This window comes from Balearica regulorum, chromosome 3 (genome assembly GCF_011004875.1).
Source record: "Balearica regulorum gibbericeps isolate bBalReg1 chromosome 3, bBalReg1.pri, whole genome shotgun sequence".
Taxonomy (NCBI): Eukaryota; Metazoa; Chordata; class Aves; order Gruiformes; family Gruidae; genus Balearica; species Balearica regulorum.
In genome coordinates, this window is record NC_046186.1 from 90,938,634 (window position 1) to 90,957,683 (window position 19,050).

Consider the following 19,050-nt stretch of genomic DNA (forward strand, 5'->3'; position numbering starts at 1 on the left):
CGCTCTGACAGGAACGGGCGCGCCGGGGCGTGCAGTCGGGTTGCCGCCGCGCCTGCGCGGCGCCGTGCCTTCCCGGCGTGCCTGGCGGGAGTGTCATGGCAGCTCCCTGCGGCCGGTTCCTGCACATGGGTTGAGGCGGTGCCGGCAGCGCCTGTCAGTGCAGGGGTCGCGAGCCGCGGGCGAGGTGGGAGTGCAGTGCAGTGCAGTGCAGTGCAGTGCAGTGCAGTGCAGTGCGGCGGGGGCGACGGGACCATGCTGGCCCTGGAGCGCTCCTTGCTGAGGGGCTTCCTCAGCGCGGCGGAGTCCCTGGAGTGGAAGCAGGGCGAAGTCGCGGCGGCAGGTGAGGGGAGGTCCCGGACCGGCGCGGGGAAGGTGCCCTGCCGTTGTGCGCGGCCGTTGCTGTGGGTATCCGGAGCCACCGACGTGTCCGCCTGCCCCAGGCCGAGCCGGATCCGCGGCTGGCGACTCCCTATACTCGCTCCCTCACCGGGGGCGGTCGTGTTCCCTCCTCCCGCCCTTTCTGCCCCTCGCCAGGTTCCGGGGGGCTCCTGCCGGCGCCGCGGGGCGGGGGAGCCCCGTTGGGCTCGTCAGGCTGGAGGAGCGCGATGGGCACTGCCGGCAGGGCTGGGGCCAGAGCTGCGGCTGCCGCGCCGGGGCTTTCTCCTCGGAGTTTCTCGGCCGCTCCCTGCCGGTCCGACGGGGCTTCAGGTGGAGAGGCTGCGGCGGCGGCGGCAGTCCCTGCCCTGCGCTCGGTGGCTGGCAGACGCCCCACAGCCCGCTTCATGTCGGCACTCGGCGGGCTTTTAATCACGGTGCTTCCCTCGAGGGCCTCATGACCCGCGAGTGAAAGACGACCTGTTTGAATTTGGCAGTGATATGAAACTCACTCTTGTAGCAAAACATGAGGAGTAAAAGTCTGGCATGAGCTAGCTGTTCTGTATTTTATTAGTTATTTAGTCGTAGTTGTTTGTGGGAACAATGGAAGGTAGTCTCTTGAGGGGACTTGATTAGGTTGTTACTGGCTTTCCTGCAGGGGAACACAGCAGCTTTTAAAATGTAACTTTTGTTACAAAAAGGCACTTCCATATTTCAGACAGGCTAGAAATACAGTTGTGCTCAAGTCACATGCCGTGCTGTTTAAAACATTCAGAGGTTGTAGCATATTGAAAGACTCATTTATCCTTACCCAAGCACTTAGTGAATTTTGGAAGAGAACTGGACAGAACTACTCAGCTCAGTTTCCTTATGTTATTACTTCTTGTTTAACCTTAACCATTGTACTGTCCAGGAATGTTAGGTGATGTGACTGACATCTGTCAGATCTGTCCTGTCTTTTCACTGAGAGTTGTTCATGCTGTTTGTGGTGTGTGTGAGGTTTTTTGTTTGGTTTGTTTTGTGGTTGGGTTTTTTTTTTAGTTTTGTTTTTTAAGTAGTGTGCCGCTGCAAAATGCGGGAAGACTGTTGTTGAAGAAAGGTGTCTTGCAGTAGAGATAGAAAACGGTGGGGTTTGTGATGATTCTTAGTTGTCACTTACGTGAGTCCTTCCTATTGATGATCCTGAAACTAAATTTAAAGACTGACCCTGAATTTGTATGGAGTCTTATAAGAAGCTAAATACTGAATCCAAGGGAGATTTTATGCACTTACAGTTTTGTTACAGCATTGTTGGAAAGAAAAAAACCTCAGTATTCTTCATTAGTGTCCTCACAGCCAATAACCATTCCTTAAGCTACAGCATAACCTGTCTGGGCAACTATAATCCAATATAAAGAAGTTTAGTGAAAGAAAGTCTCACCAAAACATAGATTGGAGAAAGAGTTTGTTGTTATTTCTGTTCTCTGTGATGATGTCAGCAGGGCTGCAGAACCAATTCTATTCTTTTGTATATGTCCTTCCAGGTACAGCTTAAAGTGTTAAATCATCTAGAACAAATGATCTCTTACATGTTTCAGTTGATCATTGTTGTAAAGAACAAAAGTAAATTGCGGTCAACAGCCTGGTCCAGAGAGATTAGAATGAACGTATCTCTATCACCCATTCCTACCAAGTCATCCATCGCTGCTGTTGAAGTTGGTTTTTCACTTGTCTTCCCATACATCTGAGATTTAGAATACTTGTTTTAGCTGGATGATCTTGGGGCTGGATCTATAGCTGTGCTAGCATTAAATTGCTAGCTCAAGTACTAATATTAGTGTAGCTATGGTAACACTGAGTGCATAGGAGCTGCAATTCCCAACTGGAATCACAAATTAATATTGAGGCACCTATCCTATGCGGACCTCTGCGTTTCCTCAGCTGCACCATTACCAGCATCTGCATCAGTATAAAACCAGTTAGTCATCTACATGAGTTGTAGCCACAGCTGCAGCATACACAGATACTGATTTTTCTCAAGAATAGACAGTTTAAACATGATGAAGTTGTTTTAACAGCTGCTATTGATTGCACTGTAGCGTATCTGAAGAAAAAAAGGGAAGATACCTTGTGTGAACAAAGCTTCTTAGGAATTAAATGTATAGCACTTGATGACTTCCATTTGTCTTGAAAGGTTTCAGTGGACAAACATTCATGGATCCAAATCGACCTTAGTAGTTACTCCTAAGAATCTGATTCCATGTGCGGACTTCTCAATGAGATAGTAAACTTATCATAAGAGAATAATTCTTTTATGAAGATAAAATCATATTGTCTGTTCTTTGTGAATGTGCTAAGCATTTAAAGGAAGGACTGAGTAGTTTCTGCAGTTTTACATGAGAATCTATTTACTGAACTCTTGCAAGTATTGAGCCATTTTTATTTGTCGTGTTTTCTCTAAAAGGGTTCTCCAGTCTGTGAAGTTATTGTCTTGTCTATAGGATTTTGCTGGAGCACACTCATGTAAAATGTTTTGGAGGAAGAAAACCCTCTTGTGATAAGTGAAGTTGTCTTCAATATTTGTAGTATACATAGATTGCCTTTCAAATATGTATTTAGTGTGTAATTTCAGTGCAAGTTTGTGTTTTACATTCATCTGACAGTTTGTATGTCACTAACATTCATACAAGTTCTGTAAAATTTATTTTGAATAAAGTGACGTCTGCTGCTGCTGTTCTTTAGTTTCAACGCAACTACACTTTTACTGCAATGTAAATGAAGATTCATTCCTTGAAAGAGGAGTGGTGTATGTTTTGGTTTGAATAGCTCTTGTAAGACAAAGTTGTTTCAAAATTGACACTGATTTTTTTTCTTTTTTCTTTTTTTTTTTTTTCCCAGAAAGTGGATCATTATTGCAGTTGATTTTTGATGGGAAATATGAGGCAATATTTTCAAATTCAACCATCCAGAATGTTTTCAGCGCATCTTCCGTGACAGAGGAGAACATTGACAGTTACTTGGAGAAACAGATTCTAGCATACCTGGACTGTTCTGCAGAGGCTGATAACGTGGAAAGGTGGAAATTATTATTTATTATACGGAAGGTCAATAGAGGCCATGTTTGCTTTTTATAAAAGGCATTTTTTTTTATTTTATGTGTGACACAGGGCCTCCAAAATTCTTGTTCTGAGAGAAAAACAGAAAATGGGTTTCTTGGTTTGTTCCCCCACTCCCTTGGGGCATCTATTCATTATCATTGTTTCTTTCACTGGATGCTTTTGTGATATGAGGGTTTGTTGAAAACACTATCTTTATTTACAGTGATTACCTCTGAAGCTGCTAGTTTAAAGAAGCCATCCAATGTAAATTTATGTTGTCATGTATCATCAAACAATTTTTAACAGTTTTCTCTCTGAAACGTTGCATTACTTTTATGTGAGTACTTGAAGTACCGTGTGATGTTACTGTCGAGCAATGCCTGTATTTCTAAGTCTGACTTATAGTAATGTCATTCTGCTCTTCTTAATGTAAAATGATGAAGTTATTACTCATGGATGCTGTTTATCATTTAATTATTTTCATCACAAGACTATTTCTGATAGATTCTCTCTGATTGTACTGCATATGCTAATTCTTGCTGTTAGTGAGTCTGACTTTTTAGTGTTTACAGTTTGCTATGTAAATAGTGAACAGACTGAAATCTATCACACTAGGGATAGTAGAAGCAGAAAACTATATATATGTGCATAAATATATTTGTTTATTTTAAAAGCTGAGGGTGGGAAAAAGTTTTGCTGAAACAAGAGCAAAAGATAAGGGAAGATAAAGGTAAAAAGAAAGTAAGAGAAAGGTAATGTATTGCCAATAACTGTGGCTGAGTACAAATGCCTGTGCTTTGGTTTGGCAGACATAAAAACAAGAGTGTTTGCTAAAATACCAGAGAGAAACAAACAGTTGGCACCTCTAAAATGTTGAGCTGAGATTTGTTAGTGATTATAGTGTGTCAAAAGCTTATCTTCTAGTGTGGTATACAATACGATGAGCTCCTGTTTTCTGATTTGCAATGTTCAGAGGTTGTTCCCATGCATTTTAGTCTCTAGGCATTTGTTTGTTTTTGTGGAGTTTTTTTTTTCTTACTTTTTTGTGCTGTTGCTGTTAAATATCAGCTGGAGTTTAAATGGTAACACAGTCTAGAGAAATTTTTCAATATTGCTAGATTCTGTCATCTTGCAATAGTTTAAATAACATGGAAAGAAAAGAAAGATTGGTCAGGGTTTGAAACAGACCAAATCCTGATCTTAATCACTGCTTGAAATATGTGTTGCTGCCTTTTATGAACCATTCAGCTTCTTAAAGACAATCATAATCTATATCATGCACTTAATAATACTTTATACATACCCTGTCATTGCGATGCGTCCTCTTCTCCTGCTCAACTGTGAGCTTTTATTGGCCTGTATGCCATTTATAGGGCTGCACTGCGGCTGTCCTACTGCAGACAGCAAAGCAATTTGTTACTCGGGTGTTCATACTCCAGCTCATTGGTCTTTGAGTTTTTTCTTGTTCCCTCTGCAACTCTAGGCAGCATTGGAAGCCCCCTTGCCAGAAGATCTGGAGGCAGATCTGCAGCATTTAGCCTTTCAGAAGCAGACAGGGTTTTGTGCCCAAAATTACAGCCTAGAGTTTTGTTCAAAATTGAAGTGTGTAGTCTTCAAAATGTATCAGTGTCTGCCAGAAATATTTTTTGTTTGTAGCAGTCAAGTGAATTTTTCAAGCTCCATTAGTAATAATGTAAGAAGCTTTGAATGATATTGGTGCTGAAGGAAGAAAGATGTGACTTTCTTGTGATAGAAAAACTACTGAAAGACAGATCATTTCCTATTTTATGTAGGCATTGCTTACAGCACTTAAATCTGTACTATGTTTGTTTGTCTCCAGTGACTTTCCAGGTTAAAATGTGTTACAGTTATTTTTCCTACCTGCAGGCCTTCTGCCCCTTATGAAAAGAATTAATGACCTTCTATTGCCTTTGGTGAAAACGTTTTTGTCTATTTTTTTTAATGGTGAAAATGTTAATTTTCTTTTTTTCCACTGAGTGATTCAAAGGAAGTGCAGCAAAACTCCAAGTTCTAGCTCAGAAAATTAGTCAGACACTGGTTTTCTTGTGACTTTTAGTAGACTGGTTTAGTTCAACTGTATGCAGTCTTCCCCCCCCCCCCCCCCCCCGAACTGAAAGTTGTCATTCTGGAGATTAAAAAATGCAATTGGGAGTTGAATTCAATTGGAAACAGAAAGTTGGATAATGTTAATCTTATTCTTTTAGAACAATATATGCACAGTACAAAGTACAGTTTTATAATAGAGTCAAAAGAACTCTTAAGGAGTTCTTTTTCTGAAGCTAAAACTGAGCAGCTTGAGGGCAAAACAGCTCAAAATTTGGATCTAGATTAATTGCTTTGGACATAGCCTGTAACTTTTTTCCACTTTCAAATCCATGGTTCTGTAAGAAAAATGTTTAGCAGTATTTTAAAATTTGCTGCAACTTTTTCTATCATTTTAACTGCTTCCTTCTCCTGCTCCAGACATTTTTTTCACTATGGCACTTTTAACCTTTATGGCTTAAAAATGAAGTTTCAAAGCATTCCTTACAATAAACTTATTGAATAGGAGATTTTTTTTTAAATTTTTTTTTCCTGCTGTCACTACTCACTTCAATGGTTAACAGTTATCTTCTACGGAAAACATAGCTTCATAGCTGTATTTTAAATCAGCAAATTGTAAAGGATGAAGCAATAGTACATATGTTAACCATATAGAGGGGGAATGCCTTTTTATTTTTTTCCTGAGCTCCATGTGAAGGAGATGCATTCGCTGCCTCACGTAGTTTGATTCAAAAGACTGGAAGGAAATAGTGTGCACTACACAGTAAAAAGCTTGTTTCAAAAGAGCTTGAAGGTCTGTTGTTATGTTTGATTCCAAAATGTAAAGGAACAAGGAAATGAGCACTAACACTTGTTTTTATTGACCATGTATTTACTACTTTTACCTTATTCAACATATAAATGAATACCAAACTTTCCAAAACAAATCTATACAATAAAGCTTCTTGTTATTTTCCAGCTTGAACACTGAATGGTATTTCTCTTGGGGCATCTGATGGTTGGCTAACTGATGTGCTATATATATTGAAAGACAAAAATTAATAAATTCTTGCTATTTCTGTAGCTTGCTTTGATGCATATGAATTGGGGAAAAAAAAAACCCCAAAAAACCCCACCAAACACTATTCAGTGTCTGATTTCGCTTTGACTTTTCTTCTATAATTTCTGGCTTCACTAAAAAGAAAAGAAACACTCCTAAAACCTGTAACCTAATCGCATCTTAAGCATAGCCTGGCTATTGAGTATTTTCTCACTCTTATATTTTGTTTGTAAATTCTAGAATTATATGCAAATTCATTATTTTTTCCAGTACAAGTGCTCTAATTCATTATTTTTTCCAGTACAAGTGCTCTATTATTCTTTGCTTTGAATTTGTGCAAAATTAGGTATAGTGGTATGAATATTACAGTGGAGTGCGTATAAGCATCTGATTTTACATCATGGATCACAATCCTACTGGACTTGGTATAATCAGTTGTCTAAAAAAAAAAAAAAAAAAGGCAGCAAAACCCCCATTCGCATAGAGAAAGGAAGAACAAGATGGGTGGATACAGGCATATGTCTAAGGAAGTATAAGAAGTAAACTATGTAGGTCACCATAGGAAGTGGGACAGTAGCAGCAGTCCCTCTGCTTTTCAGGCAGCACAGAAGAGCATTTTTCAGGCAGCCTTTGGGAGGTGAGCATTTGCAGGTCTGCATTGTAAGCGTGAAGGGCAGTCAGGGAGATGGAATGAAATTTTTTCTTGGGGGAAAAAAAAAAGGAGGGGATAGGCAAAGAAGGCTGGCATTTGTAGGGAGTAGAGCTTGAGATTGACTTTTTGATACAGAGTGAATGATAAGGAGACTGGAAGTTGGTCGTGAAACTGAAAATGGGGAAAAAAAATCAATTGGTGATGACAAATTAGCCAGTGGAAAGACAGTATCCCAGCCAAAGTAATGGAATTGGTTATCAGTTGTTTTAGAGGCCTTCCACATGGCTATAACTGTGTCAAGACTTCAAGCAAGTTTACCTGCCAGATAGATATATGTCTGTAATGTTAAAATAAATTTTAAAATATTAGTAGAGATAATAGTGTAAATGATAAAATAATGACAATGAGTCTCTGAAAGACTGAAGTGCATCTGTCAAATTGCAGTGTAGAGATAGTTGATTATTCTGTATATTATCTTTCCTTTCAGAAGCTTTGAAACATAATTTATCATGGGAGAATAATTAGAAAATATGTATCTATGTGGTTGTTTTGTCTGTAATGGTAATAATTTAGTGTACAGTAATTGTTAGTACTTTGTGTTCTTGTGTTATTTGGAAGTTTAATGGTAATCTTAGATATGTATTCAAATAATATTTGCTAGTAGATAGTTACTGACTGAAAAATGACAGCTAGTAAATGTTATCTCCTCTCATTCGACACGAACTCTTTATGCTAGTCTTTGTTCTCTAAGTCTCCTGAAAACTCTATTCTTTTTTATTTTTTTCAGACAAGCATTCCCCATGCCTACTGTCTCATTGTTCTACATCTTTTGTCACATTCTTGCCCACCAGCCACTTGTTCATGTGTAGCTTTTCTATTTGACTTTGGTTTTTTAGGAGTTGTATAACACTTTATCCTTTTGTTTCCATTTGGAGGACTCTTGCATCTTTAAGTCTCTGTTTTACCGGGGGTGGGAACCCTAGGTTTTTCCAATTCAGTTGATGCTTCTTCATATACCAATTTTTATATCAAACCAGCACAATTAAAATGTTAACTATTTGTAGGCAGGGGACATGTTATATATATGACAGGGCCCTTGTTGGCACATGACTGGTTATAACACAGTAAGGTTCTAAGTCATTAAGGAATCATAAAACAAACCAGAAGTTTGTGTAAATCTCCTAAAAGTCTGCACCTGTTAAATTGACCATTACATTCCGAGGGATTGTGCCCTGCCTTTTGCAGACCACATAGATTATTTGTTGTTGTAGGTGCATAAAGAAATAATATGATAATGATGTTAGATGAGCTTAGTCTTCTAAATAAGGAAGACGTTACCATACTCCGTTTCAGGAACCAGCCAAAGTCTCATAATTATTTTCTTATCAGAGGAAGTGAAAATAAACAGCTATGTCAAAACAAAAATAAACATGCTGTTCTGGAACATACGCTAGTGCAGTATCTTTTTTCTGAAAATGAAAACACTGAGAATTAGATGTATCATAAGAAAATATAACAACTGTGCAATAGGCAAATATGTGATAATCTGCATCCTATGCTAATCTCCTGACCTCTGATAGTTAGAAACAGCCTTACATTTTGAAACATATGAACTAACTCTGCTTCCAAAGTTTGTCATTAATTACAACCATTATAAACAAAAATATTTCCAAGCCTTTTAGTTCCCCATGTGCATTCTTGAATACTACATTCATTGTATTTTCCTAACAAGAGTGATTTTTTTTGTTTTTTTAAGGCTGAGGGTTTTGAATTAGTACAAGAATAAATCAGATCTTGTAGCCTTAATTAAAAATGTAATATGTTGCTAATTGCTTTTCTTCTCTATTGCAGGCAGAGGCTGATGTTTCTACTTGGTGTGGGCAGTTTGCAGCTCTTCGTTCAAAGCAATTGGACTGGGCCTCCTGTTCAGTTAAAGCTTCAGGACTTTTTGCCACCTGCATTGTTACAGAAATTCTATGAGGTATACTTGGATTTTAATAAGCTGTCCTTTTATAGTCACTGCTTTTCCCAAATAACCATAACACTTGTGTCAAAGGAGGCACATCTGTGAGGTGCAGTGCTAGAATGAATTGCTTTGATCGTTGATACTACTGGCTGCTATTGCAAGCATCTTCAGCTATATCAGTTTTATAAAGCGGTGTCCTAAAACTAGTTACTCTGTTTCTGTACTTAAGAGATTTCTTGCTGGAGATGTTGATTTTGGGTGGGGAAGATACATTTATTCTATTGGAGCATTTACTGGAAGGGCATTTGCAGTCAACAAACTATTTATTTATTTAGGGATGTGTTCTTAGCTGGATCAAAGAGAGATATTCATAAATGGCTTAGAAACTTTCCCCCCTTAGGGTAAGGTAGAAGCTGCATATCTTGCAAATAGCAGAATATCTGGCAGGTGCTAAGAGAACAGTAGATTTGGATGCTCAGTATCCTGTTAGGCTCATGGGTGATGCCAAGTGAATTGTAGCGGCATTAGTACAAAAATGCTAACTTAAATAGAGCTTTTGGAGGAGGAGGGGAATATAGGAGAAACAGTACTGTCAATTTTATTTACTTTGGCGTCTTTTTGTGTAAATAACTAATTAACACCATAACTTTTTTTGAGAGAGATGCATATATTGTTTCTCATGGCAGTACCACACTCTGTCTGATGACTCTCCTGCACCTGCGGTTCAGCACAGCTTACTGAGCATTAATTTTTCTCTTGTAGTTAAAGCTATGGTAAAATACTGATTATTGCAGAATGTCAGGGAAGAACGTATCACTAATCTCTGCTAATGCTAAATCTACATGAGTTAGAATTTAGAATTTCATTGCTTACTGTCCGTACCTTATTCACAATGTAAACGCTGTGAACTGTGGAATGAGAGGAAGTTTGAGTATATGAGAAGTTTCACATAAAACTGTTGAATTTGTGTTGCATTATTGTGGCATGTTTTTGTAAGAATTCCATAATTCATAAAGTCCTGCCTTAGGTTCGTTTGTAAGGTTGTATTTCTAAATAACTAATTCAGATACAGTATCTTTCACCTTTTTTTAGATATATGTTTATCAGTTTGGTTTATCTTTTAGAGCCGACATAGTGTGTATATAGGCTTATTTTTTTTGGATTTTTGATACTAGAAATTCAAATCTCATCTTCTGATGATGAAGTAACAGTGGAAACCAAATGTACTAAATCTTCTAGGATGTGAAATGAGTTAGCAGAAATTTTCAGATTTTGCTATTTCTGAGGGGGAAATTAGTTCAATTTGCCTTTATATCTAACAAAAAAAAAGAAATACAAACTAATTTCTTTCATTCTCCTTATAATTTGTTTATAATCTTTAAATTATAGTATTAAAATATTCTTATAATTGTGGGCTCTGTTTACCAAAGAACTCTAATACTCTGTGTTAGTGTGTATGTGCAGGCTGCAGTCTAACACAGAGGCTGTGGCCCAAGATGATAGTCCTACAACTGCTGTTATTGACAGAGTTCACAGGCCATGTAAAACACAATATTCATAATTTCTACTAACCATGCCATTTATTTTCTGTCTTAATGAAAGAATGAGATACTAATTGCCTGTTGAATAAGCGAGTACACGTCTCCTGTTACGTTTTTGCTGTGGCTGTGAATGTAATGCATTGAAAGATGTTTGCTTATGCAGAGGTGGTATTCCCGAAACTAAATTAGCAAGAGATTATAAAGGAAAACAGACTTAAGCATACTTGATTTCTGCTGATTACTGCATCAGACTGATACTGCTGCAAGGTTTAGCTATTTGTGCATTCAGGCAGAAGTTTACCTTTATTTATACTACTGCTATCTCTATCTTCTGAAATATTAGTGTGGGTTTTTTTTTCCCAAGAGTACTAAACATTTATGTGCTAAAATATAATATCAAGTTCTCTTCTTTATTAAATGTCTTTAATTCTAAAAAGCTTTTGTATGATTTCAATTATCTTTATGTACTTACTTTTCTTTCCAAGGATTCTTAGTATATAAACACTCTGCAAAAATGAATATCTTGATAAACTGACATTTTTGTGCTTCCATTAATCCAGCTTTCCTCTCTTGCATACACAGATAGTCAGAAAAAATGGATTAAAAATATAGCTCTAACTTTCTCCATCTGTTGTAATCTCCGATATTCTGTCATCAAGACTGATACAATCCCTTTGTAAATAGACCTTCCATTTTTCAGGCTTTCAGGCTAAAATGATCTTTTCCCATGTCAAGGTTAAATTATGTCTACATGTTTCTTTTAGCCTACTCTAAGTAATATCACTAACTTGCGGCCTTACAGTGACTCACTTGTTTCAGGAATATTTTCAGAACTGTTGTTTTCAGAACAATTTATTGGATTAGTCTTAACTTTATGTTTTCAGGCTATATAACTGCTGCCATTTCTATCCTTTGAAAGTTTCACCTCTGGGTCAGTGGCATAGTTTCATTTCTGCTCCCAGATAACTTCTGAATGCATCATTAATTTCTTATGAGTGCATTAAGTCTGCATGAGACTATAATTAATTTCAGTCAAGAACAAATAAAATAGCCTCTTTTAGATGAGTTGCTGGTAGGGGCCTCTTGGATGTCTTCCATGAACAATATTCATGAATATGTGTACGTTATTTCCCATCCGCCAAATTGATTCCAGCCTTCTCTGTAAATTATGGTTACATTCATGTACTCTATTAGGATTTCTTTTTATGTCCTGCAGAACGGGCTTGTGCTTTTCTCTTTTGAGTCCACACATAAAAGGAGTTCATTAATTTCTAAACAGAAAACCAGCTATCATTTTACTTATTAGGTGTCTTTCAGTCTTCTAAAATAACTTTGAGACTTTACCACACCAATTAGTAGTCTGACTGATACTACCTTGAGTTTTTCAGTGAGTCGAATGTGTTAAAGGAAGACTTAAAAACCACCGATTTCAGTTAAAATGAATTAGCAGTTCTGGCTTTGAAGTTGTTGGGATTAGACTAAAACATTTTTATTGAGCTAAGTGCTTGTAATAAGTGGGATATAGTAATGGGCTCCTTGTGTCTTAAAGAACTGTCACTGTCTCTTGTTATGTAAGGGAATAAAAGGTACAGAACTGTTGAAGGTGGAGCATGTTTATCCTCCCTTAAGTTTCAGAGTTTCTGTGTATTAGCTCATACAGTCGAGTTTGGTATTTTCAGTAGATGAACTGGACAAAACTGTGTAGTAGGACTAATTAAAACCACCGATGACTGTACAAATGTTGTGAGGACAAGCTGCTTTAATTGTTTGTTGTCTGATTTTGTATTCACAATAGGATATATTTGGTAACAGTGAGAAGCTCCATCTGGAAGAAGATCCCAGTGTGTTAATTGATAGTACATGTAAATAACTGGTAGGAATTCTCCAAATACATATATCAACAGCTCCTGCTGGCCTTTTTGTAACTTCCAGGTTGATTCCAAATAATGAGGTTTTGAATGCATTTGAATAATTCCTTTTTCTTTATATTTGTATTGCTGCTTCTTTTATTCATTATTTGATCCTTTTACTGGAAGAGACTGAAATATTACCACACTTCTATTGATATCGATAGCCATGTTCATAATTCATATAAAAAATACCGATGTACTATGTAGTACTACTCTCTCAAATCCAACATGATTCCTTAGTCTTGTTAATTCAATCTGTTAGGAATTCATTTTTCCAGACCGAGATGCTCGACTTCCATTAGCATAAACTAGCTAGAAAGAAGGAATTGAATTTTCAGCTGACTGATGTGCTGTTTCAATACCAGTGACCAGCAAGATACAGGCTGTGAAGGTTTTGTAAATTTCTCCCTCTTGTGGGGAATATAAGGATGGATGATAAAGGCTAAATGTGGAGGCAGAGTCTTGTAAGCAGAGATAATCTGCTGAAGTAGCCTGCAGTCTTGCTCTACATTCCCTTGCTATAAATATAGAAAAGAGGGGAGATTCTTAATTCAGCCATTTGATAAATACTCCCTTAAAAATGGAGCAAAATCACCCTCATAGGGAATATGAACAAGAGCATTCATAACTAAGTACTTCTACATGTAGCACTCTCAGGGAAGAGTAGAAGAGCTTATGCTAGCTCACCCTTATTATCTTCGGTCTGCAACTCAGCTCTGCATGGGTGACCTTCTTGCTGGTTTGGATTGTGAAACTGGAGACAGCCTCCACTGTAATCTTACCTCCTTTGCAGAAAGTTGAAGAGAGAAGCAGTTACAAACAAAACCAATTTTTCCATCCCCTAAAGTCTAGAGTAAAGAGGGAATTCTGTTCCAAAGGACTGAATCTTTGGTTGGTAACCTCAGTACATCCTCCATTATTCTGGAAAATACATCACCTTAGCTTTGCCAAATGACAAATTGTTGTCTGGTAGTTTTTGTACTGTTTAAAATCTGAGAAGCCCAGTATATAAGGCTTAGTAGCCCCATACAGACAGATTCCTTATTTTATAGTTTGTTTCCCCTGCCCTGGGCTTTTTCTACCTCTGTTTATGTCTGTAACTTAACCTTTTAAGATTTAGGGGAAGGATCCCCAAGACTGAGAAAGAGCTGATGCAGTGTTTGGAAGGCCAGTTCAGGGCAGTTCCTAATACAAAAGTAAAAGCATACCAAATGCTCAGTTCACCTCTAGTCACTATCATTAGCAAGAAACTAAAATTCTCATACTCTCTGTTCTCAGAGCTATTGAACCTGAATGGTAGAAGTTTTTTTTGATTGTCATCATTACTCAGGTGGTAACAGTTGTGCTGGGAAATACTTTTGAAATAGTGTGAAAACTACGAGCTGGACAGTACTCTCAGCTATAGCAGTTGATGTAGGACTTCAGTAGTAATTACTTAATAGCCATTAAGATATTGTTTGGAAGTTGAATACATAACCAGCTGTGTTTCAGAGATTAAAAATAGGTATTTAGAGTGAATTGAGCTTCATTTGTCTGTATTTAGTCCAGAGGTGGTTGAACAGAACCACCCGCAGGTCCAACAGAAACTAGATGATTACCTTAGAGATTTCTCAGTGTATGTTCATAAACTAATTATCAAGTATATGTTTCCTAAGTTTTCAGCCCTTGTAGCTGTAAAAGCTTAAACGTCTACCTCTTATATGTAGTTGTTCTCTCATCTTAAAGACTAGCCTAGGGCAGTAAATTCTGCTGTTAGAATTCCACACTGATAATGTGGTCTTAGACCAGAAGCTAGAAGAATGAATGTTGGTTTAGGCATTCTCAGCTAAAGCAAAAGGGCGTCTGCTTTTCTGTGTGGGATTTGCTTCATGGAAAAGAACGTGCATTTGTTAAAATAGGAGATAGCAGTTGTTTGGCTCTGAGACTTGTTGGCTTATTGTCAAGGCTGTGACATGTCATCATCTCTCCCTTCTCCCTCCGTCATTACATTCCTTGTAATGTTTCATTAGCCGGACTGAGCTCTCCAGTGAAAGGACTTGAAATGGGAATTTGAGATTAATTCATTGCTACAGTGCTTAAACAAGTATAGACTACTATAGCATAGCTGGTTTAGAAAATGGTTCTACAACAAAGCTTACTGCTTCTTTGCTTTCCCACTGAATATTTTAAGTGCAATCTACTTTGATTATAGAACGAATCAAAAGGGAGCAGCAAGAAAAAAAGTTTACATTAAACTGAAAATTATATTAAGTGTCCTATTGCGCGTGTATTTTAAAAATGAATCTCTGGAAGTACTCAATGATGACTTTCCCTCTCAAAATCAGAGCAGAGATGCTGGTAAGGCTGTTTCTGAATCACTAGAGGTGAGAGGGATCTGGTATACTTCCACTTGGCAGTTTCTTTCCTTTATTCTCAAGTGGTTTGTCAGACTATTGTAACTTTGTCCTCCATGGTGGGATTGAAATGACTGCAGTGATGTCATGCAAGAATCCGCTTTAAGTAAATAAAGTCCCAAGTAATTGTCTACAAAGTAAAATTATTTTCAATGTTAATGCAAGATAAATAACTAGCAATAGTAAGCAAATCAGGAAAAAAAGCCTGAACGTTACTCTGTTATTAAAAGTGAACTAGGGGAATAATGTGGTTTAACAACTTTTGTCTTCAATGTAATCTGTTGGTAAAGGTATTGAAAAGAGTTTCAAATAACTTAGGAATTGTATTATTTGTTTAGTTTAAAAAGCTGAAATGCAATTCAAATAACTTCAATCCTGGTTGTGTAGACTGAATAAGAATCTTTCTTAGGCAAGTGACTTCAATGAAAGCTGTTATTTAACCTTTTCTTCTTCTCTTTCCCTTCCATTCCCTTTTCTTGCCCCCTTCGTACCAACTGAAAACAAAAGCCCTGCCTTTTTTTAGTTTGCAAAGGAAACCTGCCATATGAGAACCGGGAATAAACTGATGAACTGACATCTCCTGAGTCTCAGGATAAACTACTTGAATGCTTTCATTGCATTAAAAGGGAGAGAAGAATAGGTGACTCTCAGCTGACCACTGAGAGACAGACTCCCTGGAGAGCTACCTCAAGCCCATTAAGTAAAAGAATTACTGTAGGGAACATCATACAGGACGGCATCCAAAGCAGGGAGAGGTTTTTAATTATTGGACAAAGGCAAGAATGGCTCTAATATTGCTGCCCTGATGCCACTCCAATGGGAAGCTCCCTCTGGGGAGAGAAGAAGATAACACATACTGACATCACTGGAGGAATGTCTAGTGTATTTGAGTACTGAAGGATTAATTTACTTAAAATATTTTATTTCTGTGATTACAAATTGAAAGGCATGGATTTACCAGAAGCTTTTCTCCTTAGATCATGGGAAGGATTATATTACTCTGGAATGTGTTTGGGGGGGGATAGTGGTGACTAGGAATATGCTTTTCAGGTGGGAGGAAATCAAGAGTCTTTCAAACAAGAAACAAGGCAGAATTCACCATGACTTGGTAAAAGGTTGAGACTCCAAGAGACAGTGATTTTATTTTTTTTTTTTTTTTTTTTAAATGTCTTGAGCAGACTTTTTCCTTAAATACATAGAGTCACAGAATGGTTTGGGTTGGAAGGGACCTTAAAGATCATCTAGTTCCAACCCCCTGCAGTGGGCAGGGACACCCTCCACTAGACCAGGTTGCCCAAAGCCCTATCCAACCTGGTCTTAAACACTTCCAGGGACGGGGCATCCACAACCTTGCTGGGCAACCTGTTCCAGTGCCTCACTACTCTAACAGTAAAGAATTTCTTGCTAACATCTAATCTAAATCGACCCTCCTTCAACTTAAACCCATTACCCCTTGTCCTGTCACTACACTCCCTGATAAACAGTCCCTCCCCATCTTTCCTGTAGGCCCCTTCAGGTACTGGTAAGCCGCAATTAGATCTCCCTGGAGCTGCCTTTTCTCCAGGCAGAACAATCCCAGCTCTCTCAGCCTGTCCTTATAGGGGAGATGCTCCATCCCTCTGATCAACTTTGTGACCCTCCTCTGGACTTGTAACATGAATAGTTACTTTTCCTAAATCTATATTGCATGATTTGTTTATAAACTTGATTTGTTTCCTGAAACTTGTCATTTTTTTTCATTCTTCTTTCAGCCAAAAATGCTGCATGCAGCTATTCTGAAAATGCTGGTTCTAGATGGTGAATCAGTCTATACCTTGACTTCTCATCCTATTTTGCTGCTTATAGCCAGGATAATCCTTGTGAATTTAAGACACAAACTTCCATCTCTTCAGGTAAGAAATATGTGACTAATGATTAGGACTGCCAGCTACTCATTAATTGGTTCTTTCATCTTTTCTTCATACCTCATTGAACCAGTATAACTTGAATTTCTTTTTCTGTAGCTCTGAGGTTTTTCCCTCCAAGAAATAGTTCAGAGTGCTTACAATTAAAGACAAGTAGCTTTTTCTTAAAGATAAGCTATTTTCTCACTGTGTTCCCCAAAAGAGAAGAAAGATGCCTTCATTAGCTGAAAAAATGAGGAAATTTAATAGGAAGCAACTTTTTAAAGACAGATATTTTGTGATGTTATTTAAGGGGAGACGGTGGGGGGGCTACCCTATAACGCAGCATACATATACTATGTCCTTTTTAACAAACTTTGTACTTTAACAAGTACTGTTAAACATTACTGTATGAATTCGAAGCTATGAGTTCTAGACGTGAAGGAAGTCCTCGCTTTTGTTTGTCATTGTCCTCTACCTTTTCTGCAGGTACCCATGTGGTGGCAACCTTAATTCTCTGTTGTACTTGTACCTTAAAAACAGGAAGATATGGCGAACCTCTTCGTGAGAGGGGTTTTGTCTCTACCTCCTTTGTAGTTTAGCAGCAGGCTGGTTGGTAGCAGGACTCCCTGGAACTGAGGCGCTTTTAACAGCAGCAACTTCTCTTCATTGCATTCGAGTTGAACAGAATTTGGCTGGAGATCGAAATGCCACATGGTCCCTCTTTATGCTTGGCTGACAACATCCATTCCCAGCTGGGTCTTTGTATGAGTGATGAATTAAACTGTGTGGGAGATGTTGGCTGTACTGCATTTCTGGAAGCCAAGCTCTTCCATCGTTTTCTCTGTTATTCACAGATGAATGCGGTTGAATTTCAGCAATTGGGTCAGTCAGGGAGGCAGAAAATGTACCTGGTATAGAGAATTCCCTTGCTGCCTCCCCTCAGACTGACATAATGGGGGTTGCCTTCTACCCAGTGGAGGTTCAATTACTTGTGGTTACATCAAGTTTGGATAGTAGTTCAAAGGCAACGACTAATAAAAACTACTTTCATCAACAAGTCAATGTAGCAATTAAAACTTGCCATTTTTTCTCATTTCAGCTCAATTCAAAGGAAGTCTCTTAATACTTTTGCTGCTTTAAGATTGGTGTAAATAAATTTAAAACAGGGTAAAGTACTCTGAAATATATTATCTAAAGTATTAATAAAGTCCTGTTTTATTCAAAAATGCTATTGTACATGGAAGATTAAATGCTTAAAAATAATCCAAAAATTCTTAACTTGGCTCCCAAAAAACTAACATTGCTGATAGAATATTGTGCAGAGCTCACCTGGCTTACCTGAAACTTTATAAATATGTTCTCTCTGATTCTAACATTTCTGAGTGGCAAGCATCAGGTGTCAGGAAATTGTATCATAAGCTGGATACTCAGTTGTGTGGGAAAATGAATACTTCATTACATAAAGCTAAACTGAAGTAATTTGAAGCATCTAAATTAAATTGCCTTTAGGTTTCTAAATAAGTGATCAAATGTTGGGATTTGACCTTTTTCACAAAGTATGTTGTTTGTGTGCTTTTACTTTGTTCAGCTTTATATCAAAAGTCATCTTTCATTGCTTTTTGAAATAGATGCCATTATTCTTTTTGATAGTTCCTTTCTAGGGACATTACAGTCAACTATATGTGATTGGTTTAGATGTTTATGCTTGAATACTGTACAGCCCTTAGGTCAGTCTGATGTAAGCATACCTGTATAAAAAGTTCAGAAGATGGGTGCCTCTCAGAAGCAATCAAACATCTGTTTCTTAGAAAATGATTGGTGTGCTAACAGTAGCAGAATAACTAGTAATCATTAGAGTCTGTGCATGCCTTTCATTCACAGATGATAATCTTAAGTATAATTTTGAGAACAGAATATTTTATTATCAGTTAGCTTTTTATGTGTTTCCGCTTGGTGCAGCTACTGAGGAATAAGATATGCTGAGGAACTTATGTTTTGTGTACACAGCTCTCTAAAATCAGGTATTTCTTGAGCTGTGATTCAGCTCTGCTATAGAACAATTACCTAGTTCAGTAAGGTATTTGCCCTTCTGAAATTCCACATACAAACATTAATACTTTAAATTGTGATTGTAAGGTGTTCTCATG

At 37.9% G+C, this 19,050-nt stretch overlaps 1 protein-coding gene across 1 annotated transcript in view; it reads left to right on the forward strand.

Moving 5' to 3' along the window:
• Window positions 1–47: 47 nt before the first annotated feature.
• The window catches only part of TTC27 (tetratricopeptide repeat domain 27), a 123,549-nt gene continuing 104,546 nt past the window's right edge, over window positions 48–19,050 (forward strand). Inside the window, exons 1-4 of the mRNA XM_075748925.1 lie at window positions 48–340; window positions 3,253–3,430; window positions 9,059–9,188; window positions 16,769–16,909. Of these exons, the coding sequence (XP_075605040.1) occupies window positions 253–340; window positions 3,253–3,430; window positions 9,059–9,188; window positions 16,769–16,909 (537 nt within the window). The 5' untranslated portion in view covers window positions 48–252. The remainder of the gene's footprint in view (window positions 341–3,252; window positions 3,431–9,058; window positions 9,189–16,768; window positions 16,910–19,050) is intronic.